The sequence below is a fragment of the Choloepus didactylus genome, chromosome 11 (genome assembly GCF_015220235.1).
Source record: "Choloepus didactylus isolate mChoDid1 chromosome 11, mChoDid1.pri, whole genome shotgun sequence".
Taxonomy (NCBI): Eukaryota; Metazoa; Chordata; class Mammalia; order Pilosa; family Megalonychidae; genus Choloepus; species Choloepus didactylus.
In genome coordinates, this window is record NC_051317.1 from 63,916,293 (window position 1) to 63,942,671 (window position 26,379).

Genomic DNA, 26,379 nt, shown 5'->3' on the forward strand with positions numbered 1-26,379 from the left:
CATTAGTACATCACCTTTGAATAAAGCTGTCATAACTCTCCAGTTCAATGTGATGTTAAACTAACGAAAGGTTCAATGAGATGTTAAACTTAATTCTGATGCAGGGTTCCCAGTGCTCTGACAGGAGCCACCCATCATCATGGCTTTATTTTACAACACATGCATCATCCTTTTATATCATGATATAGAGCATCCTTTCAGATGTGAGTTTAACCAGATTTTGTCACAGTTCCCCCTTGGGTGGATCGGTGCAAATCAACAATCGCTACAACCCACTCCATTCACATCAGTCTCGACGTTAGTCAAATGTCGTTTCCGCATCCTTTCCTTTTACATCCTAAAAGAAGTCTCTTCAGGATAAGTGAAGTTTAAAAAATTTCAAAATATTTTGATGCAACAAAACTAAAGTAGAATGTGTAGAAACAACCCCTTTCTTTTGAAGGTAAAAAGTTGTGAAAGTGTTTGCATGGGCCAGTACTTGTGAAGTATGTCAGGAGTAATTCAATTTCATTGTGGCCCTTGGGCCTAGAGGCAAAAATGCAGCTTTTCCTGTTTGGAGCAGTCTCTTACTACTACATGTAAGGGCTGGGATGAGGGAAGCCAAACCAATTCCAGATTTTACAGCAGGTTTGTTTTTCACTCTATGAAGTGATACTGCTTTATTGTTTGGCTCAAGTAGCTGGGAGAAGAATCCCCCAGTCCCTGGGTGTGACTATTCCTGTATAGATTAGATAAGAACAATTGATGAGCTTTTCAAAGAAAACTAATCAGAACTGCAGAGGGAGTGTGTTGGCCACTGCCCAAGAAATACAGACTGAGATAAAAGCACCTACCGAACTTTTCTCCATTCCATTTTTCTCTGCCTTTTAGTCTCCCTTACCCTTCATCTTCTGGACTCAGTTATCTCCAGAAACTACTCTTTCCCTTCTTCTTGAGCTCCTAACTCTTTTCCCAAAGACTTAATTTTATGCACTCTAACTCTTAACTGGCCAGTATGTGGGACCTCATTTTTTTTTTTCAGTGTTTTCCTTTGTATAGTACATAGGATTCTACATATCTGGATTTCATTTAGAAAATACTCTCTAAATACTCTCTAAAATACTCTCTAAATTAAATCTCTACATTTTACTGTCTAATTATTTCTTATTTTATAGAAAAATAATATCTTTAAAAAAACCTCTAATGTCAGTTTTAAGCAACAAACTTAACCTCAGTCCATTTCAGGGATCCCAGGTTGGGTTATGGTTTCAGAATCTCTGGAGGCCAAGGAAGAAGGAGAGTAACATCAGCTCACACAGACATGGCTGAGATGTGTGTGGCTTTGGCTCCAGGAATCTCTGCTACTTCTTAGCTTTATTGCAAGGCCTCTTCAACTCTTCTTCTGGAAAGCGGGACCAGGTCAAACTGGTTTTTAATGTCCACGTTTCTTTCCATTTCTATGAGGGTTTCAATTCCTATTCTTCTGTGATGGAAGGGCCGCCCAAGGAAATAAAGGGCACCGCTTGAGTCTCACGTGTTCTGTCATCAACTTGAGATGTCCTTTGATTAACTTTGGACAAGTTGGGCCTAGTTATGGAATTCTGCCACCTTCAGCATCTGCCAACTAGGAAATGTGCCATTTTGATCATCATCTTCCCAAGAAAATCATGTGGGGCCCAGAACGTATAAGTCTTTTCCATAGCAGGAAACACATTCCAAAGTAAAGAGGTCTGTTTTGGAAATTGCAGACCTACTCAATCCAGTGGTTGGTTGTAAGTCATGATTCCTTTGGGGGGGAAAAGTGTGTGTTGGGGGTGGAGGGGAGGGGAGGTTGGGGGATGATGACACAGGCTTTGGCCCTCAAAGAACTTCCTCTCATTAAACCAAAGCAATTTGCTGCACTCAGGCACACTCTTTGTAACGTTAGTGAACGCACCCTTTCCCCATACACATTAATGCTCCTGATGAGTGCTAGTGGACGGGCCTGCCCGGTTGGATGCATGTCATTCCACATTCTAGAGTTTCTTCTCAAAGCCAGGCTTTACAGGTATAACCAAGAGTTGGTTCAATTGGTCCCTTATTCCCCACTACCCCAAACACACGTTTTCTTTTAGCTGCTATTTTCTGTGTTCCTGGGTTTCTAAATCTTGGCAAGAGGACAGTCATTCCTTTGTGCTGGGCTGTTACAATGAGGTAACCAAAGAAAGGGTCTTGGTCTGAGGCTGTCAGCTGTTACTAATCACTACTCCCCGGCATTTCGTGGGCCCCGCTCGCCTCTCCGTCTTGCTCTGCTGAGCACACATAAAGAGGATGAATTACTCCCTGGTTCCTCTTCAAAAAAGCATATTGTGCGGCACATTCCAGTACTGTGAGCAAAGGATGGGCTAATGCGAAGGGTAAATGGGTATCTAAAGTACCTCACAGTGGGTCTTGCGCCAGCAGCTGGGCCCCTAAGCAGTGAATTTCAGAGCTGGCCCTTCCGAGAGTTCCTGTGACGTTGTCCCTGTGGTGGGCAAAGTACACAAAGGAACAGTCGCAGGGCTGTAGCGAGAGTCTATTGGATGTCAAGACCTGTCTAGAGAGAAGCAAAATATGACCGTGCAGGGGACCCACCGGCCCATTACTCAGGAAAGGACGTCTCCATCCCAAAGTTTAAGGGGCAGGGAAATGGAAACTCTTTGATATAAGAGGTTTTGAAGTTGGTCCTTAGTCTCCCCTCAGTACTACCCCCGTTCAATTTCAAGGGATGACGTCAGCTAGGGAAAGAGGATTGTCTGCTTATTCCTACCAGACCAAGGGTAAAAGCTGATTTATTTGACTTTTTTTTTTTTTTTTTTTTTTTTGCCATTAATAATATTGTCTGCTCCACTGATTTTTCCATTTAATGGTCTTTCAAAAATGTTCCCCTTTTGCCTTTCCACACTTCATTTTACTTGTGAACACTAGAGCTCAGAGAAGGAGACTTGTTAACAAGTTTTAAGTGCCAAGCTTTAAAAACATCGATTTGCCTGATCAATCATATGCCTTCATAAACTGCAAATTTGTAAAGAAGCTACTTGTCATTTTCATGCAATATGACCTCTTAGAGCTAGGTGGTGTTATAGGCTAATTAAATGTCGTTTTGTGATATTATGAACAGCCATGAGAAGGAAAGTTTGGCCAGAGAAAAACCTATGTGAAAATACTTGTGATTTAATTGACTGTAAATTTGATAAAATCCACAGCCTTTTGTGGAGAAGGCTTAACTCTGTTCACTGCTGTTCACTGCACTGATTAAATATAGACACCTCTTTGCTCAAAATTCCATGAGGTGAAACTTTTCTGAAACTTTCCCTCTCATCACAAGGTCCATAACATTTCAGTTCAAATAAACGACCAGATGCCAGAGATCAGCACTTTCCTTTCCTCTGCTAGTGAGATGACAGGAATTGTTGGAAATGGTGGGCAGATAAAGTTCATAAGAAGAGAAGACAATAGGGAGGGAAGACAAACCCCAGCTCATGGTTACTTTGTAAAGCTTCTGCCACTGACTGCTCTGGCTATTTATCAACGCGTTGCAAACTTTTTTTTTCTACTGCAACCCACAATAATAAATATATTTTACATTGTTACCCAGCACACACATACATACAATGAAAAAAAGTTTCACAAAACAATATTTACTTTTACCACACGTGGTGCACTCTGATATTTTCTCCTGTATTCTCTTTCATTAATTGATAAAAATACAAGTCATGACCTACAAAATTGATTTTATGACCTGCATAGTAAGCCTTCATTTTGACCCCACTCCTTTCTCCTATTACCTTCTCTGCATTTGTTTATTTTTTCATTCATTCATTCATTCTTCTGTTAACATATGCACATATGGAACTATAGCAGTTACTAATAGAGGCTCGTCTATAAAAGTGAAACATGTTAGCAAAGGAGGGAAAATAATACAGGACTGTGAGAGGGAGGGCAAAGGGAAGGAAGAGGGTTGCTCCTGGTGGTAAATGGCAGAGGGAAGCCAGCCTCCTGGCCTCCCTGCCCAGCATGGGGACACCTTGCTATAAATGACTCCCTGGCTCTGGACATGAAGCTCTAGGTGATGCTTGGTTTATTTATGCAGTCACTGTGTCCTTCCAGGATCCATCTCTCATTACTCAAGATAGAGTGACTCTCACTGTTTATGATTAATTGGGGGAAGAGCAACCAAAATCAGTGAGTTAGAATTTCAGAGTATTTTATAAGAAAAGCAGCTTTAGTACTTGTGATTCATACAGGACCCTAACCAAAGCATTTAAAAAAAAAAAAAAAAAAAGTGTGACCTTTCACGGCCTTCACAGTAACAGTAACGACAATGGACAATGACTATTCATTCAATAAATAATTATTGTATTAGGTGCCATCCATTTGCAGGCACTATGGCTACAGCAATGAATAAAACATACAATACTGCACTCCTAGCACTACAGTTCAGAGGGAGATGTAATGATCTTAACTATCATTTACCAAGGACTATATATACATTCTTTCTTTTTTTTGTTTTAAATGTTTGTGATCATTTTCATTTGCTTTTGGGGTTAGCGGCTACTATTTAAACTCATTCTGGGAAAAGTACATTTCATCTGTAGTTATTTTGTTTATACCTTGTGGATTCTAAACGCTAATGGGCTCCATGGAAGGAAAGTAAATATCTGAAGTTTAGAAATATAAGTTTTGGTACCTATTATTATCAATATTTAAATGACAAATGGTTTTGAAGTGCTATCAACATCTTTAAAAGATATGTACAGATTCCTGATGTACGTTTTCTCTAATGTTCACAGGAACCTTGCAATATAGGTGTCATTAGCTTCTTTTCTAGATGAGGAATGGAGGCTTGGAGAAGTCAAATAATACCTAGTGAGTAGCTTGTGTATTATTTATCTGCTTAATTAGTGATAACAGCTAACATTAGTTGGATGCCTACAACATGCCAAGCGCTAAGCTTAAGTGCCTTCTGTATGGCAGCCCCTTATGGAACTCTAGTGAGAACCCTGAAGCTTTCATTATTCTCCTACAGAGGAGGAAACAAGGTTAGAGAGGCCACACAACAGCAGAGCCAGGAGTGGAACCCGTTATTCTAACCTCAGAGCCTGAAATCTTAGTCCCGGTGACGTAATTTTTAAGGAAGGATGTGTTTCTGAAAACGCCCAAGGTCGGCCTTAAGTTATTTGAATGTTTTCTTTTAGTTTATGTTCTGAGGCTCTTGCCTACTTATTCATCACAATTCAAAACTGTGATACAATTATTCTTTACCAATAGTTTCTTACTTGATTTATGGCTCTACAACCCATAGAATCATAGAACTTACCTTTTCACAATCTAGTATATAAGGGGGTCAGAAAAAATATTTTAGTGCAGAAAAACATAATATTATTTTAGATAGACTTCACTTCATTGTTTTTAAGTTGCCCATCTTGAAAGTCTATGAGGGTTGAGAAGAGGCGACTTTCATTAGATGAGTGTTTGAGAACCACGTTATGGAGAAGAAATACATCTAGAATAAAATAAAAACTGCAACAGAACAATATTCTTGAATTATCTGTTTTCCATTCTTTTTGGACCTAGTTCAGTGGTCCTGGAAGAACAACGAAATGCCATGGGGATAAGTGGAAGAACAATTCACAGCAGAAGGCTGCTTTCATGTTTCAAAAGCCAGGGACAGGAATTGTTAGAGAAAGCATACTGAGACATGTTAATGTGTAAGACGTAGGTTTCAGAGTTCAGAAGGTTGGAAAATAATATCCACACAAATGATAGAACCTTGGGAACTACCTATTATTTTTACATTATTACCTTGATACTTGGCTGAATACATATTTCATTTATCCAACAAGTCATTCCAAATATTATACCAGAGAAATGTAATTTACAATACAGACCTACAGAGTTCACCAATATATTTATGGCCCCCAAAAAGCCATGATTTTGGTGCATCTTTGTTGTGCTAACCTGATAACCGAGATTGCTTCGTAAGTAAAGGGATCATTACCCACTTGTTTCAAGAACTCTTTTCTCTTCCTTCCTGCTCTTAAAAGCGACTGCTACCTGAAACACCCAGGTATTTGAAGCCAAGTTTTAATCTTTTACATTCCATCAAATGTCTTGTACAGTCTCTTTCAGATGTTTAACTCATTGACGAAAATGTAATAAGTTTGCAGAAATGACTGGCTGATTGCTTGCTTGATGACTGGTCCACTGACTGGGTGATTTTTAGAGAGGAAAATAAAGCTCAAGTGCTCATAGCCAGCAAGTATCCACAGCCCTGCTGGAACAGGCTCTGGGCTGTTTTTGAGAAATGCTGAAGAACTTTAACTGATCTATCAGCTCTCTAGCTAGTCCTTCTGGTGACCATTTATCCATCTTGGCCTTAAGGAGGGTTTAAAGAATGCTCAGGAATGTTTTTCCACAATCCCATCCCTCTATGGAATTTTCCTCAAGCTAACTGGTTCTTTGCAACTTGGAACTCAAATGCAAGAAAATTGGAGAAAGCCAGCATGGATAACAAGCAATTGAAATATGGAGGACTCCCAGATCGTCCATTTCTACTAGCTGTGCAATACTGAGCAGTTACTTAACTCCTCTGACCTCTTGTTTCTTCATCTACAAAATATAATCAACAATTTCTACATCATAGGGTTGTTGTGGAATTAAATGAATACTGCCGTTGGTCAGAGGTAGGACTGGGTGGGTGAGTTAGGGGACCAGTGTAAAAGTTAACTCAAAAATACAGAACATACAGTGTCATCATAATTGGAAGAATCATCATAGAACTTGCAACAATGGTGCAGTATAGTAATTCTTTGGATTTCGAGAGGGTCCTGATTCTGATGACAGGTTGTTTTCATAATAGAGATGTCAGGATAATTGAATGGGGCTGGTTTGCATAAGCTCAGGTCATATGAAGAAAAAAAGAGACCAGGCAGGCAAGATCATTATCCTTACTACTTGCTCTGGAATGTGTTTCTCAAATATATATTTAGGTGAATACATGGTGGTTGTAGCACTCCCACAATTACCAACATATCCAGGGGACCTGCTATCTCCCCACAGCCCCAATGCTGCCCCCTCCTTTTTTTCTATTTTTAAAGTGACAAGGCTCAGTCAAATGTTCTCCTTCCCAAAAATTTAGGGCAGTTCCCGCCAAAGTTCCCTTTTCTATAAAGAGATTTAGTACTCTACCCTTGCCCCAGATGCCCTGACTTCTGTGCTTAGTCTCTGGTGTAAACCTTATTGTCTCATATTTCATGACTTTGGGGAAAGGAGAGGGTTGTGGAGGATGGGTGAGGGAAAACATGGACCTGTCGTTTGAGCTTCGTCTTCCCAAGTACCCACTGGGCCCCCCCAGTATCAGGCTCATTCTCCTTCCGGCTCTGTGTGTAACTGATTATCCACATTCATCCTGCTGTTTTCCTAATGGCCATGTGTGGCCTTGTTCCTGGTGTCCTCTTTAGTTCTGTAGGCTTGTGTCAGAGAAAAGGGGAGTGGTTGGATTTGGAATGTGGGAGGATGAGGGTGTGGAGTAACCCCCTGTGGGACTACCAGATTCCCTACAGGAGGAGGTTCATGGAGAATTGGTTAATGAAAATAATCCACTCTCTTGGTTGAAACAATAGCTGCTATTGCTTTATTCTTTTGCAAAGGAAAAGAGCAGAGGATGTTTAGGTTCTCTCATTGAACTCTAGTATAGATTCTTCTTCTATGTTCATTGACAGTCGTCTTCAGCTATTTCAGACTTAGAAATTATGGAGAAAATAATTTCTTATTAATTTTTATTGTAAATGTTAAAAAAAAATAAAAAACACCTATAAACTTTATTTCCTTGAGCCCTGTAGTTGTGGATACTGGGATAACAACTTCCCCTACGCCCATCCATCCCCGTGGCAGATGGTGGTTGTGATTTAAGACTCACCCTTTGTTTGCTAATGTTTCCTTGCCTTGACCACTTGACTTGACCACTTAGAGCTTTCTCTGAATAGTAGTGGGCAGGAGCATCAGAGAAGAGTTGGCCTTGAACGGAACAGCACTGCAGAATAGAAGGCGAGAGGGAAAGAAAGCGTCTCGGAGGAAGACGGTTCTGCTGCCTGGTACCCCTTAGCAGAGACTTCCAGCCTCTTGTGCTCATGCCACTTGACAGTGTGCAGGGAGAGAGCCGAATGAGAGCTTCAGTGGTGGCGAGCGGAGGCAATGATGAGAAAGATAGAGGGCCCCTTCTGAGAGAAATCAATTTTTGAGAACTAGAAAAGCCAAGATATTGTGAGATGTGACTCAGACCTGAGAATGAAAAAAGGGGAAAAGGAGTCTGAGAACAGATCAGCCCATTTTTAGTGGAGGTGAAATATTGTGTCACACATTCCAACCTGTCGATACACTGTGGCACAGTAATCACATCTAACTGTGGGTTCTAGAAAGTTGGTAAGGATAAAAGGTAAGGATGAAACTAAAGCCAAAGTTGGTTTCTTCGTTCATGGGAGCTGCAACTGGTTTCCTCAGTGGCAGAAGCACACTAAATTTAGCTACAATCTGCTTTCAATTCCCCACTCCATTCTCCCTGTTGTTAGCTAAGACCTTAGACAGTTAGTGTTTTTAAATCTTCCTTAGAGGTCATTGGTAAAAATAAGACCATATCAGATACTAAACAAGTGCTTATTATGAAAATTATGAATGATATGCTACAAATACAAGTGAAATTTTACAAGTTGAAGTTTGTGGCTTCAATTCCCAAATAAGCTAATTACCTTTGCATCAGGACATTTGGGCAAACCTAGCCAAGTTATCTGGTAATCGCAGACCCTAGTTTTTTCAATATCTTGCCTTTTTATAAATATATTTGCATGAACAAGGTCACAAACTAAATATTAAACAACCATTAGAATCTGATACATTTACAGAAACACAAATTTAAATAGTAAAGAAAATAGCTTAACTATAATTGAATTTTAGTGTTTTCTATGGATTTAGGTAGGAAGCACAAGGAAGAGGAATAAGGAAACAGAAGGACCCATGTTATTGTAGCTATTTCGATCTTTTGGGGGTTTGTTTCATTTTTCAGCTGTTTTCCGGGAGAGCAGGCATTGAGATATGTTCCATTTGCTAAAACAGTTAGGAAAATCTTAAAATTCTTGGCTCTTTCCTCATCTAGGATGGCTCTTGCCTGAGGTAGACTTTAAAGAGGTCCTGAAAATTGAGGGGAAGAGAATGCTCCACATGGGATGATATATTCAGGCCTGTGGGACAAGGTGAAGAAGGCAGTGTGTGAGAATGAGAAGAACCCCACTAAAATAACATTTTAAAAAAACTGATTAGATGAGGTAAAATAAAGCAGGGAGAGATATCTGAGGACTTTGGCCTCATGACCGGATGTCTATTTTAAATGCAAATTGAAGACAGATCAGCAAGTAATCAGAATAATAGCTTAAATTACATAAAAACATCAAAAAAGACCCCCCAAATAATAACCCTTTTTAAAGAATTTAATGGCAACTAATCTGAGTGATTCATACCCATGCTTGAGCCTGAGGTGAACTTAAATTATTCTGCCAGGAATTTTTTTTTAATTTTTATTTACTTACATACAGATACACACACAGACACACATACACACACACACACACCTGTCGCACTTGTAGTTTCCCTGGCTAGCAGTAACCTAGGAAAGAATTTGATTGCACTTTCCAACCAATAGAGAGCAAGTTTTATCTGATCTACTCTTTTGAGCAGAAAATGGTGATCACATTTTCTTTCACACAGCTGATGCCAAGCCATTCTATGGCTTTTTCCTTTTACATTTTTGGTGCCCTGATTTGGAGCCAACTTCTCATATCAAGTAAAAAAAAATGCCATCGACTGGTGGGATGAGGGTAGGGGAGTGTAGAAAGAAATGCTGTTCCCATTGTCTTCCACTGGAGAAATCTCTGGAAACACTTTTTGAAAATCACCTTCTGTTTGCCTTCACCAGGAATGGCGGCCCTAGATAGTAAGGCATCAGGGAAGATGGGAGTGCGAGCTGTAGTCTATTATATGACTACGACCATCATTGCCGTGGTGATTGGCATAGTCATTGTCATCATCGTCCATCCTGGGAAGGGCACAAAGGAAAACATGCACAGAGAAGGCAAAATTGTAGAAGTGACAGCTGCAGACGCCTTTCTGGACTTGATCAGGTATGTCCTTGCAAGCCAGTCCCTTTGGGTGTATTTTAACCACCCAACCCCTCTTATGTTGGGGAGCCAATTAAACCCCCTTAGAGGTGTCTGGGTAAACCAGCCTTGCCGGCCTTGAAATGAAGGCCATATTTTCACTTCTTTCTTGCATGAATCCATTTTCTGATCACATGTAAAAGAGGTGAGAGTAGGAAGGAAGGGAAGGAGCTGCTATCAGAACCCAGGAAGAGCTGCAGTCTGGCAGGGTGGCCTTCAGAGTGGGAGCTATAGCTCTAATCTGGAGGAAGGGAGTTGCTGCCAAGCCACAGCCTTTCAGAGATTGCTGGGAGAATGTATCCATTGACTTCTCAGTAGTACCTCTACCCCATGATCTGTCAAGCCCAGTGAGAAGCTGAAAGGCAAGGAAACCCACATGCTACGGTACCTAGAGGCAGGTCCTCAGGGCACAGAGCAGGGTAGAGAGTAGATCTAGAGGGGCAAGCAGAAGATCTCCCAGCACAGGCCTCTAGTGTCCCTACCTGCTGAGGGTTCCTTCACCATGTAACCCCACCCAGACCCTCATCCTCAAACTTACCTGCAAAGTGACTGGTTTGCCAATTTTAGATATACTATACCCTATTCTGAAAGATTCCCCTTTGATCGTCTAAGGGAAACTTCACCTGGAGATTTGACTTCACTTGGTGTCTCAAGGGATGATCTGGGGGAGGTAGACTTGAGAAATCTGGGGAAGAGAGGGACTTTTCAGTAGCAACTCTCAAATCCCACCCTAGGTTACTCTGTACCATCTGTATGTAAGCACAACAGAGCCACATGGGGCCTTTTCTTGAAAGTCCTTTTTGGGGAGTTAATCACAATGATTTGAAGGTAATAGCTGCCTTATAACAGTATTTCATATTAAATTGTCACCCAAAAAGTATGTTTTCATTTGACTCATAAATTTAATTAGAGCTTTTCACAATTTTTTTTCATGAACTTTATGTCATATAGCTTGGATTACAAATATTTTATTGTACTTTCTTTCCCTACAATTTCCACTCCTTGTCACCCCCTGTCTGGTTGATCCATCAGCACTGCCTGATTCTGTGCCCCCCACCCTTTGCCCCAGTGACATGTATGCTGTCCCCTCCAAGCCACTTGGCTTGAAAATTTATTGCAGATTCTCCTGAATTTGCATTTCTACCAAGGTTTATAGAAATAAGCCCGTAGAGCATTGATGGGAAGGAAAAGGAAACAGGATGGCCCAGGTGGTAGGAAGAAAGGGGCAAGACTTATTAAACTTAATATATGACTTTGATAACACACAACTACTGAAATCCCGTGCTCTTCAACTGCCCCAGATCATATCTCCTCTTCCCACAGTCTCCAGTCTTAGAGCCTTAAAGATAATTTAATCCATTCTCCTTTTTAACAGAGGGATCAGCTGAGACCTAAAAGGGTATACCATGACTTGACCAAGGTCACACAGCTGATCAGAGACTCCCCAGCCAACGTATTGCCCTCAGTGAACTGAAAAAAATGTTCTGATGCCGTCTCTGAGCAAACAACAGACCCTGCCGTTTGGTCCTCAAATTCAAAAATTGTTGGCCATTTCCCCATTGGTCACCAAACAGCCTCAGACGCTCCAACAACCCAATGCCAATATCCCATGGCCCCTAGATACATGGCACAATACCAAAATGACCACTGTTGAGCACTGTCTCAGTTACATTCAGATGTAATATCTGAACCAAGAATCACATTGTCTGACAGAGGAACAAAAGAGTTGAATTTGGGACATCCCTGAAAAATATGGGCCATATGGTCTCATTTAGCAATGGCCATATGTCCCATTTCAAGTCATAACATCCACCAAAATGTTTCTCTTTTTCCATTAACTGCTTGGTTCAGTGCAGTCTTTACCTTAGACGCAATAAAGCAGTATTTAAGGAGCAAACTTATTATTTGGAAAATTTTCAAGTGAGTATTACTTTCGTTGCAGGAACATGTTCCCTCCAAATCTGGTGGAAGCTTGCTTTAAACAGGTAAACACTGTAGCTATTAATTCACCTTTGAAATTTCTCCTCGGCACCTTTAGCATATCAAATAGTGGGACCCTCCTCTTTTTTCCCCCTCCTTTTTTCTTTTTCCATTTCTTTGCAATAATAAGAAATACTTCTCTTGCCAACCAGATGGAAAGTACTAGGGTTTTTCTGGGGTATTTTTCACTGGGTGGAGGGTGGAGAGTGGTTCTTACTTGGTACTGAGGACTTACTAGTTGCTAGACACTGTTCTACTGGCATACAAAGCCTCATTGAGTCTCTTCTCGTAAAGAAGACTAATCAGGAGACCCCCCTCCTCTCTGCCCCCGTGTTTCCCCCATCAAAAAAAAAAAAAAAAACACTGAGCATGCAAACACCAATACAAGATACATTTACAACTTGCTTTAAGGAAGTTTAGGGCATCTTCAGCTTTCTGGGTTTGATTTAAAAACCCTTGGGCAGTTGTTTTGGATACTAAGGGAGGAGCTATATTCAAAAGGAATGGCATCACCAGTTTTCCTGAATGCCTGCTATGTGCCAAGCACTAATGTTATATTTAATCTTCACACAAATATAACAGGCATCGTTGTCTTCATTTTACTGAGGCAACTCATCTGTGAGAGCTCAGGTGGACTATGTCATAGGCCCAAGGTCTCACAAGAAGTGAAGAGTGGACCGAGAATTCAAATCCATTGTACTTAGGATCTGTTAACTAAACAATATGAAATCCTGACCACATGGAGGACAGGGTTCTACACATTCGTAAGCCAGCCTTTGTTTTTCCCCTTTTAAAAATTTTATCGACTATTTTAATAGGTAATACATGCCCACACTACAGATTCAAACAGTATCCTTTGTTTGTTTGTTTTTTTTTAAAAAAAAGCCTAAGAAGCCAAAATCTAACTTTCTTTATTCAAAAGCAGCTGTGGCCATAAATAATAAACCCCTTTCAATCTAACCTGCCAACCCTAGCACCGTGGGGCTGACTATTGCAGTTTGTCAGCTGGCACTGAATGATATAAAAAATGTTGATTTCCAGATCTTTTAGATGGGAAAAGTGCTGACTCATGCACATTTATTGTATTTGGTTTGGGATTGCTTTTATGGGATTTTGAAGCGGTTGCAAAAATATGTTCCCTGATCTATTTGGCTTCAACCGGAAAGAAAATGAGGTTGCAATTTCTGTGCAGGCTACCAACTGTGTTTAAGGGAAAAGAGTTGGAAGCACAGGAGAGGCTGATCAGGAATGAAAATCCACCCTGGACAATCCATAAAATGCGTGATCCCCCCCAATGGAATAAAAAGATGAGGGAGTTGACTGGAAGAGGAGACAGGTAGGGGCCAGTCTTTGTTGCTTGTAGTAACAAGCAGTGCCACTGATTGCTTAGGGACATGCCCATAGTAGTGACAGCCAGCCATGTCCTTGTATAGGGACAGTGGTTTCCCAGTGGACAAAAAAGTCTCCCACTGACTATTGATCAAGAAATGACCCCACTCTTCATGCACAGCTGTGTCTAGACCATAGATCCAGTTAACATCCATCCGTTATTGCTCTCTGATATTCTACCACCATCACTGTCAAGTCAGGATTTTTCTGCTCTCATTAAAATCATAGGGGGATAGGCTTGATTATTTTATATAGCCACACTGATGAACTCAGCATCTCCTGTCTGAAGCATCTATGCAGAAGAGGTGGGTATGAGTATGTAGAGAAATGCCACTATGGTTTGAAGAAGTGGATTGTCACCATCAAATATTAATCAGGTGCCTATTCTTAAGAATTGGTAATACTGGGAATGCTTTGAAGACTGGTTGTTGTGGGATTCTTAAATTTTTAATCTCCACTGAGATCTCTGATTCCTGAAGGGCTTTGTCACTGAGCTCTGCCAGCCAACATTCATATAATATTTTAGACTTTACAAAACGTTTTCATAGATCCTATTTAATTTCATCACCACAACAACCCTGCAAAGTAGAACAAGCACAATTATTATAATAACCCCTTTCACAGCTGCAGAATATGAAGAAAAGGATGTTAAGGATTTTTATAGTTGTTTTAGTAGGGTTTCAGAAGAAAGCAAAAGCTCATGTGCACGTTTAACCCAACATCTTTATTCAGATATCTCTTCCAGTGTTTGTGCAGGTGTCTGTCTGTCTGTCTGTGTCTGTTGAAGAGGTAGTAGTAATTTATAATAGACTAGGTAGGTAGATAGATAGATAGAATTTGGTAGATAGGTAGATGGTAGGCAGATGATACTTTCTATAATATTGTTATCTGAGTACAAAGTAATGTATATTATTATAGAAAATTTGGACAATCAGAAAGTACAAAGAAAATTAAAATCACCTGTAATTTCTTGTGCTTTTTCCTTGTAAGTTTAAAACCAACTATGAGAAGAGAAGCTTTACAGTGCCCGTCCAGACCAACGAAACACTCGTGGGCGCCGTGATAAACAATGTGTCAGAAGCCATGGAGACCCTTACGCGAATCACAGAAGAGCTGGTCCCAGTTCCGGGATCTGTGAACGGGGTCAATGCCTTGGGACTCGTTGTCTTCTCCATGTGCTTTGGTTTTGTGATTGGAAACATGAAGGAACAGGGGCAAGCCCTGAGAGACTTCTTTGATTCTCTTAATGAAGCCATCATGAGATTGGTAGCCGTGATAATGTGGTATGTATTTCCATTTGCTGAGTGTGGTATATGTAAGATGCATATTGTTAGCCACATGCGTTCTGGACTGAGGAAGACGCTCCCAGGCTGACAGGCCAATTGCAGTGATCTCATTCTGGTAAGCACAAGAAAATTAATACATAATTTCTGGGCCTGTAGAGTCCTTGAACTTACCTGGAAGCTTGTCTTACTAAACGTGCTTGCTTGTTTTGAAAAAGTGTCCACTCCTTTATCCCAGTGCTAATGGGACCACATTCCTCATTCCTTCATTTTGTACCTGTTTAGTTATTCATTCATTAAATATTTATTAGTGTCTACTGTGTGCCTAGCATGTACTGTCAGGCACTGTGGGTATAGCAATGGAGAAAACATACAAGGATATTCTGGATCTTACACTTATTTTGGAAGGGGAGAGAAAAATAAGAAAATAAATCAACTGTATGCTTTAAATCAGTGACAAGTGCTAGAAAATAAACAGCCAGTCATGTGATAAAAAGTAACTAGGTAGGAGACATGAAATTTGGCTTGGATAGTGCATAAAAGCCTCTGAGAAGGTGATATTTTTGCCAGCCATACAAAGTACCAGAAGAAGAGCATTCCTAGTAGAGGTAAAGCAAATACTGAGGCCCCTGGACCATCATTCAAAACAACTGTGGTCTCCTCTCCTCCACTTCCACTCTAAGAAAGAAATGTAAGTGGCAGTTCTGCTGCATGCTTGAAGGACTCATGGGAAGTATTATAGAATGCCAAGCCACAGTTTTACAACAAAACTTCCTTTAATAGAGTTGAGACCAGGAGACAAAGGAAAAGACTTAAGTCCAAAGAGGAACGTTGACCTTGAAAAGTAAATTCTCCCCGGCAGGGAGAGTGCCCTTTGATGGCTGTAGCCCTTGTGTAGGGTTGCTTTTCATTTATCCTTTATTTTTAAGCTAAACTCCTCCTTGGCACCTTGAGGCAAGGAGGCATCCATATTCTTAGAAAAGCCCTCAGTCATCAACATGATTAAAAATATCCTTTGTCTTTATTGTCACCAGAGCCCAGAGAAATTCATTTTTCAGGAGCTTGAACAAGATGAATATGAACTTGGGTCACAAAGACCAATCAGAATGTGGTCTCTGCAGGAGCCCCCTTTTGGAAGGCTCCAATGAAATCTTGGCAGAGCTGAAAGTGGACATTTATCTTCATATTATTAAAATGCCTCCACCCTTCACCTCTTTTATGAAAGAAGCCCATTCAAAGCCACCAAATGAACCTCACATGTAGCTTTTCTAGCTGTACGTTCGCCTGCACATTCAACATTGAGTTATTACATTTCTGAAAACAGGTACTCTTATGATTTCCTGGCATATGCTTTAAAAAGGGCTTTTAAAAGAAGCATTGTATTTTTCAACTTAAAATAAACCCTACACAGCTCCCAGCAGACCCTTATCCTTAAGGGTGATTGGCTTCTCTGTGTTTGGTAATGTGAATTTGGTTGTAGTTTACTGCACACATCAGGCAAAGGGAGTTGAAAACAGGGAAGAGTGTCCTCCAAGCAACCAGGCATATTTCAATAAGTACAAGTAAGTAATTTTGGGTCTCAGTTGTGCTTTTTTGCAGTCCACAGGGGAACACTCACAAATGACAGCAGCAGCCTGATAATTACTTAATCAGAGCATCTATAATCCTGATTGTTGTAGCCCATACATGCATATCTTTAATTTTAATAGCTCTGAATTTATTTTATGATTGCCTGCTATATATGGCAAGTGGTACCAGAGTTTTCTATTTGCACTATAACAAAATGTCCTCTTAAAGTAAATTTACCTAAGTTGAGGTTGATTTGAATGATAATATTAAGTAATATTTTAAGTGGTGTGTGGATGTGAAAAAAGTGATAAAAGTGGTCCTTGAATAAGAAGGCTCACTGCAAATTTCAAACATTGAAATGGCATTTTATGCATCTTACTTTACCTTGGGAATCAGGCTGTGATATCAGAAATGTTTGTAAAAGTCAGGATGTTGGTTCCGTGGGTTCTGGAAGTTCTGGGTATTTGGCTGGGGAGCAGAAGATGGGGAGGGTGGCATCAGAGAACCAGAAAAATGACCCAGGGGTGATAAAAGGATAGATAGTTATCTAGGGAAAAGGAGGTGAGCAACAAATCCTCTGTTCCTGTCTTTTCTCACAAAGGAAGAAATCCACAGTTTCTAGACATCCTAATGCTATGCTGGGCAGGAAAGTTTGGAAATCAACTATTTCATGTTCTTCTCATTTGGTAGTTTGTTGGAAATCAGCCTTCCAATTTTTGTCTGTATTTACTTTTCTCTAGGTACGCTCCTCTTGGCATTCTCTTCCTGATTGCAGGGAAAATCGTTGAGATGGAAGACATGGGAGTAATTGGGGGGCAGCTCGCCATGTACACAGTGACCGTCATCGTGGGCCTACTCATTCATGCGGTCATTGTCCTTCCCCTCCTCTTCTTCTTGGTAACACGTAAAAACCCTTGGGTTTTTATTGGAGGGTTGCTGCAAGCACTTATCACAGCTCTGGGAACCTCCTCAAGGTACAAATATGTGTGTCGCTTACTCCTGAAATTTTACTGTGGTGAAACAGAATCCTCAGTCTTGGGGTGGGAGGAAACATTTGGATTGGCACGTGAATTGGCTTTTTCACTTCTGATGCTAATCAGACCTATTTGATTAGGCAACAACTGGCCATAGACCCTTTTGAGGACAAAACAGAACTCAGCAATCCTTTCCTCCCCACGGAGCGCTCTCCTCCTTCTGGTTCACATTTGCCTTAGGGATAAAGTGTAGAGTGACTTGGCCCAGGTTGTTGAGATGCTGGTCACAAGTGATGCCTCACAGAGGAGCCCAAAGGCAGGAGAGCTGCCAAGTGACCCTGTGAGGGACCCACACTGTTCCAACCCTGCTCTCCTTTTTAGACAAGTGCTGACTCGGTTCCTTTTAAGTGAGAACATGGGAGAGGAAGGAACTCTATGTCCAAAAGACCAAACACACAGACGTGGTCAGAACTGCCAGGGCCGTCTCCTGACACGCTGTTTTACTCTTCTCAGTTCCGCCACCCTACCCATCACCTTCAAGTGTCTGGAAGAGAACAATGGCGTGGACAAACGGGTCACCAGATTCGTGCTCCCAGTGGGGGCTACCATTAACATGGATGGGACCGCCCTGTATGAAGCTTTGGCAGCCATTTTCATTGCTCAAGTTAACAACTTTGAACTGAACTTTGGACAGATTATTACGATCAGGTATGAGGAAAGAGGTCTATGCAATGTTTTCTTTCTTCTTTTTTTAAACAGTTTTATTCACGTACCATACAATCCATCCTAAGTATGTTACCAGACCAAGGTGGTGGATTCTTTTGCCCAATGCGCTCAAAAAACCAATTCCTGAGCCACCAGGGTTTCAAGGAGAGAAAGAGTTTTATTCCTAGGTGTGAATCGGGAGAACAGATGACCAATCAGTCCACAATCTTCTCCCTGAACTGCAATAATTCTGATAGTATCAAAAGATGGACAGGTTTTAGTATAATGAGCACAGTGGCCCCAGATGATGTAATTAGAGGTGATCTAATTATTGAGCATGCGCAGATTGATTACATGCTTAGTCACAGAACATATGTAAGAAAACGATGGCCTGAATATGATGACGGGTGAGATTTTTAGTATTATAATGAGGTGTGGGTGACTTGTAAGTTAAAGTCTAAGCTACTGCGCATGTCAGGTGGGCCCATTTTGGTTAGATCCAGCTTTGGTTATCAAGAAAACTTTGGACTTGGGGTGGGTTAGTTCTGGGCTGACCCAAGACCCTTCATTAATAAACATCAGAGGCTGTCTTTAGTGATCATGACTTTAAAGTCGATAAACTGGATAAATGGGTACAAGTGAAGGTCAGTCACAAGGTTTTTACAGTCACAAGGGCACAAGATACAGGCTATACAATCATTATCAGATATCAGGGCAGTTAGATTATAGTTCAGGTTTCAGGTATTTCCCTCTGTCTATTCTAATATACCAGAAAGTAAAAAGGAATATCTGTATAATGATTCAGTAATTATAATCAGTCTTTAAATCCTCACTTCTTGGTTACAAGTGTACAATCAGTGACCCTTGGTATAATCAGATAGTTACATATTTGCCACCACAGTTGACATGAGAACATTTTTGTTTCTTCTAGAAAAAAGTCCCGTACCCCTCAAACCCCCTACACACCCAACCATAATTGACATTGACATTTAGCTTTGGTATAGTATCTTTGTTACAATTAATGAAAAAATTACAATCTTACTGTTAACTATAGACCTTAGTTTGTATTAATTGTGTTTATTTACCATATACCACCCTATTATTAACACCTTGTAATACTGATGTATGTTTATTCTAGTTCATATAAGAACTTTTTTATTTGTACAATTAACCATAGTCATCATCCACTTTAGGTTTTGCTAAATTATACAGTCCTATGTTTTATCCTCTAGCTTTCCTCTTTCAACCATACTCACACTCAGTATACAATATTTTCTTAATAATGACTTTGGGTTAGGTGAAGAAACTAGGAAAGGGACCACACATAAATAGGAGGCTGAGGTTGGGGCTCAGAATAGCTTGGTTTTTATATTTTTTGATGTTTTTATTGTTTTTTTTTCCTTAATTATAGATGTGCACACTCATTAAAAACAAAATTCTAATAATAGAGAAGTGTAACTTCTAAATAAGTTACTTAGAAGCAAAAATAACTTGGAAGAAGTGAAACTTGCCTGCCACCATCATTCCCCACCCTCATCCTACCCCGTCTTTCTCTGGGTTGCCACTATTAAAGTTAGGTGTGTATAGACATACACACACTTTTTTCTTTTTTTAATTATGGGGTCATACTATACATACTGTTTTCCACTTGATTGATTTGCTTATTTATATACCATCTTTAAATATATCATTATATCTTCCTTCATCCTTCCTAAAACCTGCAAAATATATAGCATGGATAATTCTCTTTCTAAAAATTTCTAGATTATTAAAATGTTAATTTTATTGCCAATACTAGAAACTAAAAATGCACTTGAAAAACTGGATTAACTTGCTCCCTTGGGTTAATTGTTAGGCAATGTAAGATAGATGACAGACCACACTGTCAAGTAGGTTTGGAATGTGATTTTGTGGAGTAATTTTTATATTTGCAATGTCTAGTGAAAAGTAATTTTCCCTACTATACTTTTCCCCAGTCTCTTACTTTCATTCACCAAGTGCAACCACCTTTGTTTAAAAGTGTCTTTTGTATCCTTCTAAAGAGAACCCATGAATACTCATGCAAGATTGCAGAATAATTTCCCCTTTTTGTTTACTGAAAATTTGTGTAAGTGAAACAGCAACAAAAGAATGGTAAGCCTTACAATCCAGATCAGGTCCTAATCATCATTGTTATATATATATATATATTTTAGAGTCAAGATAAGCCAGTTTTTTCCCCACAACTTTTCATTATGAAAATTGTCCTACATATAGAAAAGTTGAAAGAATATGTTTTAGTTTCCCAGGCTGCTCAATGCAGATACCAAAAAAAAAAAAAAAAAATGGGTTGGATTTAAACAATGAGAATTTATTAGCTTACAGTTTGAGGCCATGGGAATGTCCAAATCAAGGTAGCATCGAGACAATGCTTTCTTCCTGAAGACTGGTTGCCGGTGATCCTTGGCTCCTCTATCACATGGCAAGGCACATGGCAGCATCAGCTGGTCTCTTCCTTCTCTTCTGGGTTTTGTTAAATTTCAGCTTCTTGCTTCCATGGCTTTCTGTTCCTCTCTCTGGATTCATCCCATTTATGAAGAACCCCAGTAAGAGGATTAAGACTCCCCCTGGGCCATGCCTTAACTGAGGCATCCTCATCAAAGTTCCTACTTACAGTGAGTTTACACCCACAGGAATGGATCAGCTTTAAGAACATGATTTTCTGGGGTGCATAGAGTTCCAAGCCACCATAGAATATTACAGCAAATGTCCTCTATCTACATCTAACAGTAGTTAGCATTTTGCCATTTTTGCTTCTTTCTCTCTGTCTTCACATTAACCAGGCAAGTTCCATGTTCTTACATTCCTCCACTTGGATGGGGGAGTTATTAGAAACAAATTGTTATTGTAACTGTACAGCATTTTAAACTTTAAAACTTTCAGATACATGAAAAATTATATAGCCAACCAGTTTCTTCATTGAAAAACGGCTATGACACTGACTTCATAAGGGTTGTGGTGAGGATAAAATGAGATAAACCGTGCTTAGCATATTAGATGACATTTGATAAGTACTTGATAAATATTAGTTGGAATGATTATTAGGGTGATGATTATTTTAAATCCCTTTTACATTTTTCTGAAGCACTCCCTCTTCTAGCACTGCACAGTGAGTGTTTTGCAGGGTATACTCTCTACTAGGGGAGATCTGTAAAAATCTTTTCTGCCGTGGCACTTCTTTTGACAGCATTACAGCCACGGCTGCCAGCATCGGAGCCGCTGGGATTCCGCAGGCGGGTCTGGTCACCATGGTCATCGTGCTGACATCTGTGGGCCTGCCCACTGACGACATCACGCTCATCATCGCTGTGGACTGGTTCCTGTGAGTACGCCCAGGCAGCAGGCTGCTGCGCCACTGCAGAGCCATCCCCTGTCATCTCGGGTGCTGGGCAGCCTGACATACCTTCCAAACAAGACTCCACCAAGAGGGGCAGCTTGTCTGTAGTTAAATTCCTCATTTCCTGATGTCTGGCCCTTGTTGGAGCCCCAAAAGCCATGCACACTGGCTCCCTTATCATCCCAAGAGGCACATCTGGCTGCTACATTTCTCACTCCATAAAGCCGTTTAGGGATTAGGAAACCTGTTGTCTGCAAAGCCAACATAAATCACCAAAAAAAGAGGCTGGTTCTGAATTGCACAACACTTCCCCACAGCGGCTGGAACAGAGCTGCAGGCTTCCCAGACCCATCCTTCTTGTGCTTCCCATTCCAGTGGCGTAATGAATGCGGGGCACATGTTCCCGTCTGAACCCAGCAGGGCAGGGGTGACCATGCAGAGAGCAGGAGCAGAGGTTGTGTCACTAAGTGGAATCGATTTAGGGTTCTAGGGAAAGTTCCAAGAATTATACCCTTTACTCTCTCAAACCCTAATCTCTAGGGCCTATCCCTCTGCCCTCTCTCCCCATCCTTCTCTGCCTCTTTTCTCTCTCACAAGTTCCCTTCTGCTTTCTAGAATTTTCTCCCAAAATGCCCAAAGTGAATGCCTAAGACACAGTAGTTGCTTGAGTCAACGCATGTTGACTTCACTAGAATTAATGACCATGAAGAGCCTGAAACTGAACACAAGGCACAATGAACGAGAGGAGTGGGGGTGTCTGTGGACAGCATGGGTTCCATTGTCACTTGGGTCTGTATTTGCGTTCTGACTTGGTGTGACTTCTGGCAGATTATCCAACCACACCAAACCCTAGTTTCTTCCTTGTAAAATGGGAATGATAATGTCATTTACTCCTAGTGATGCTGGGAGAATTCAATGCAATGATGCAGGGAAAGCACTTAGTCTGATCCAAGTCAGCACTCAACTGATGTTAGCACTTTTATAGTATAAAGCTGTAGTTCTCAAGGTTTTGGCCTGGAGACCCCTTTACCCTTAAATTATTAAGGGCCCTCAAAAGCTTTTGCTTTTGTGGGTTAAATCTATCAATATTTACCGTATTAGAAAAACTGAGAAATTTTTAAAATTTTAAATTCATTTAAAGATTACAATAAATCCATTATATGTTCTGTAAACAACACTTTTTATGAAAAATAACCATTTTCCAAATCAAAAATTTAGTGAAAACAGTGGCATCATTTTACATTTTTTGCAAATCTCCTTAATGCCTGACTTACAGAATGCAGCTGAAGTCTCCTAACTGCTTCTCAGTCAGTCTATTATGATATCACACATCATGTAGCCGTTGCAAAACTCCCCTGTACATTCATAGGAAAATGAGAGTGAAAAGGGTATAGAACATCTTAATGTTATTTTGAAAATAGTTTTAACCTTAAGGTTCTCTAGACCATTCTCTGAGAACTTTTGGTATAAAGGAAGGTGAGGGTGAGTTGTAGGAAAGAGAATCAGAGAGAAATGTTAAATAAGAGAAGAAAGGGAAGGGTCATTCCCCACTGTTGTTCTTTTACAGTCAGGCTAATAACTGAAAATTAATCATCTATATGCTCTTATAATATTTAATAGCTACTATTATAAACATTACTTGCACGTTAGGTAATCAAGCAGTTGGTGGTTACTCCAAACTGAATTTTCAGAGATGCTTCTGAAGACGGAGCCAGGCCGTTCATTGAAGTAAGTCGAAATTGTGTGATTTTCACAGAAGCCTTATTTTCCCCTCCTCCCCACCCTTCTCCAGGGACCGCCTCCGTACAACGACCAATGTGCTGGGAGACTCCCTCGGAGCTGGGATTGTCGAGCACCTGTCACGACATGAACTGAAGAATCAAGATGCCGAAATGGGTAACTCAGTGATTGAAGAGAACGAAATGAAGAAATCGTATCAGCTGATTGCTCAGGAAAATGAAACTGAGAAACCCACTGACAGTGAAACCAAGATGTAGACTAATATAAAGAAATGTTTTCTTGAGCACCAGGTGTTTGAAAACCATCATAATATTTCCTTCCCACTAAAACTCAGTTTTCAACAGTAAGCCCCTTATTTTGTTTTCCTCCCTACACTGATAGTATTGGCCATACACATCCAAAAGTGAGGGAGAATTTTTCAGTGGCTAAATGTATGGTTTTCGTAACTACCTTTCAAAATTTTAAATCATTTCATGTCAGTCTTGCATAATAAGGTACTGAGATCAAAAATATTCTTGATCAGTTTATGTGGCACACAATCCTGTAAATGTGATTTTTTTTGTAAGTTAAAGAATCAAATAGTAGGCAAAAAAAAAACACAACATGTTTTTAAATCAGGTTTTGAAGTTTAAAAATCCTTCAAAACACAATTCCATTTTAGTCTTGATGCATAACAACTTGAGAAACTACAATCAGTTATTAGTTGAACAGTAGAAGGGTTTTTTCCCTTTCTATTCTGACTTGTGTCCTTATTTTATTAGTAGCAGGATAATACATATACACACCTAGCACAGTGGTGAGGAGGGACATAAAGTGAAATTTCCGTGTGACCTTGAGCAAGTCACTTCTCATATTTAGGCCTCAATGTCCTCATCTGTAAAATGGTTGAGTTCCTAAATGCCTTTACAGTCTCCTCTAGTTTGAACATCCTGTGACATTATGAAAAGTCCTTGCCCTCTGTTACCCTCAGAACATCCTGTAGCAAGTATAATTCCTCAGAACATGGGGCTTTCAGAAACAACATTTTTTGGGGAGTGAACATTTCTAACCAAGGGCAGGATGGTTGTGTAGTTTACCAGGTCCATTCCAGAATGTCAGTTTCACAAGTCACAGTCACCAGGCAAAATAACTCATAAAACCCTTCGAAGTATCCACTTCTTTCCTACTCGTCCTAAACTGAAGGGACTGCTCTGGGGAGGAGGTCTTCTCAACTGACAATAGATTTTTAGAAAATAACACATGAGACTAGCAAGGGTGCTCATGGACTTGCTATGGAACACTGTAAAGAGCCCGCTAGGAAAGAAAATAGCACAGTTGGCAATATTGAAGAGAGGATTTTAAAGCACTGATGTTATATGCCTTCTTGAAGGAAGAATAAAAAAAGGAGAGTTTTTGTTTGTTTGTTTTAAATACCCAAAACACTATTTCTCTTCGGTTCAAAATCATTCCCCAAGGAAAGGAAGTCTGCATAGCATATCAAACTATAAGGTCACTTCTTATATATTTTACAGGAGTGAAATGAATGCGCTCTAATATGTATCCATGAGCTGGATTACATTAATCAAAAGTTCTTAGAACGAGAGAAACAAGATGTTTCTTTGTGTTGGAATACCACTTAACGAAATCATTCAAAATCTTTAGCTGGAATAGGTTTTTGTTTTATTTTGTTTTGTTTGTGTCCCCAAGAGAAATGGTAGAAGATGAGTTGGTATGAAGGCATTTTACTTGAGACTGCAAGTAAAACAGCAGAAGTATAGGTTTAGGTGAGCCAACTCCCAGGTTTAGAAGTGATTAATTTTTACCTCCTAAGGAATATCTAGTAAAGTCGGACCTGTCAGAATATACCAGCTGTGTTTGACTTCCTGACTGAAAATGGTGAAGAATGGACTTAATTATGCTAACAAACTGAAAATCTAGACACATGTCTTCTGATACACAGTTAGAGCTATTTTTGTAGAGATCATGAGCATTATTAGGCTATGGTGGAGTAAACATTTAATGTCAAGGCTCTATTTGGGAAATAAACTACAAAAGTTAATATACATGGTTGCCATTTTGTGATGCCAATAGAAAAAAAATTAATCCTGTCAAATTAATTGTTACAATGTGATCTTTTTTTTTATACTAACCAGTTCTTAGGGAAACCAGGTCCTTTAGGAATGATCCTCTCACCAGCCCATCACAGGCTCTGCATGTACATGCACCCAGTGTGGACTCAGAAGCATTACTTTGTAGATGTATTTTGAATAAAGAAAAAGAAATAGTTTTACATTATATCTTTGTATGCTGTTATTCTTCTCCCCAAAGGAAAATAAATTCTCCATTCATGGAAGTACTGCTGGGCACTCAGGGCAATGCTGGGGAAGGATACCGTACGGCAAGGTAAGGGGAAGGTAAAATCTTGAAAGAAGCAGCTGAGGGAGCTGGGTGCAAGAAATTGAGTAATGACCCACTCTTCCCACTCAACTCCTAGAACTGAAGCCGGAAACAGGAGTTGATGAGGGAAACGCTTGCTCTTAACAACCTGCATTTACTTACTTGTCCATGTCAAGTTCAAATTTCTCAGATAAATTGAATCATTTTCTATTGGGATAAGAAAGTATAATGCCATCATTGGTCCTTCCAAAAAAGTGATTTCCTGTCTGACCATCACATTAGGTAGATTTATTGCTGTGATTACTACTGTCATTTGTGAAAAGAGCTGAGTAAGATCTCAAGGGGTATTTCAGAAACAGCCATTATGCCAGTAAACCAATTTATGCAATCAGAACAACTTAATGGACAACTACTTTTTTTGACATGCTTTTTAATAAGGAATTGGCAGCAATATCATGGAATCTCCAGATTGAAGCTGGGTCTCTGACCCTTTCATCTGACCCTCTGCCTGCAGGTGGCAGCCCCCAAGAGGAGAGGCTATTAAGTGGGATCCAAGGATACACAGGTCACCGAAGTGAAGACTTCATTGAATTCATAAGACCCTTGAAATTGTGGGAAAAGTTTTCATGCATTTGCCTTTTTCTGCAATTGAAATCCTTCATTTCTGGCAGGTTCTCTAGAAGATGCTAGAACCAAAAAATTTACGAAATCACTGTGCTTGATCAATGCATTCTGCCTCCTAAATGTTTTCAAGGAATATATGATATTTGCATGGCTGGTTG

The 26,379-nt window shown here is 40.1% G+C and overlaps 1 protein-coding gene across 2 annotated transcripts in view; it reads left to right on the plus strand.

The window, feature by feature from the left end:
- The window catches only part of SLC1A3 (solute carrier family 1 member 3), a 73,715-nt gene extending 49,031 nt beyond the window's left edge, over window positions 1-24,684 (plus strand). Inside the window, exons 4-10 of one of the 2 annotated variants that reach the window (XM_037799258.1) lie at window positions 9,965-10,169; window positions 12,148-12,190; window positions 14,565-14,857; window positions 17,167-17,400; window positions 17,914-18,108; window positions 21,332-21,466; window positions 23,274-23,478. In XM_037799258.1, the coding sequence (XP_037655186.1) occupies window positions 9,965-10,169; window positions 12,148-12,190; window positions 14,565-14,857; window positions 17,167-17,400; window positions 17,914-18,108; window positions 21,332-21,466; window positions 23,274-23,478 (1,310 nt within the window). Of the gene's footprint in view, window positions 1-9,964; window positions 10,170-12,147; window positions 12,191-14,564; window positions 14,858-17,166; window positions 17,401-17,913; window positions 18,109-21,331; window positions 21,467-23,273 lie in introns of both variants that reach the window. The other variant, XM_037799259.1, reaches the window with a different exon arrangement.
- The last annotated feature ends 1,695 nt before the right edge of the window (window positions 24,685-26,379 follow it).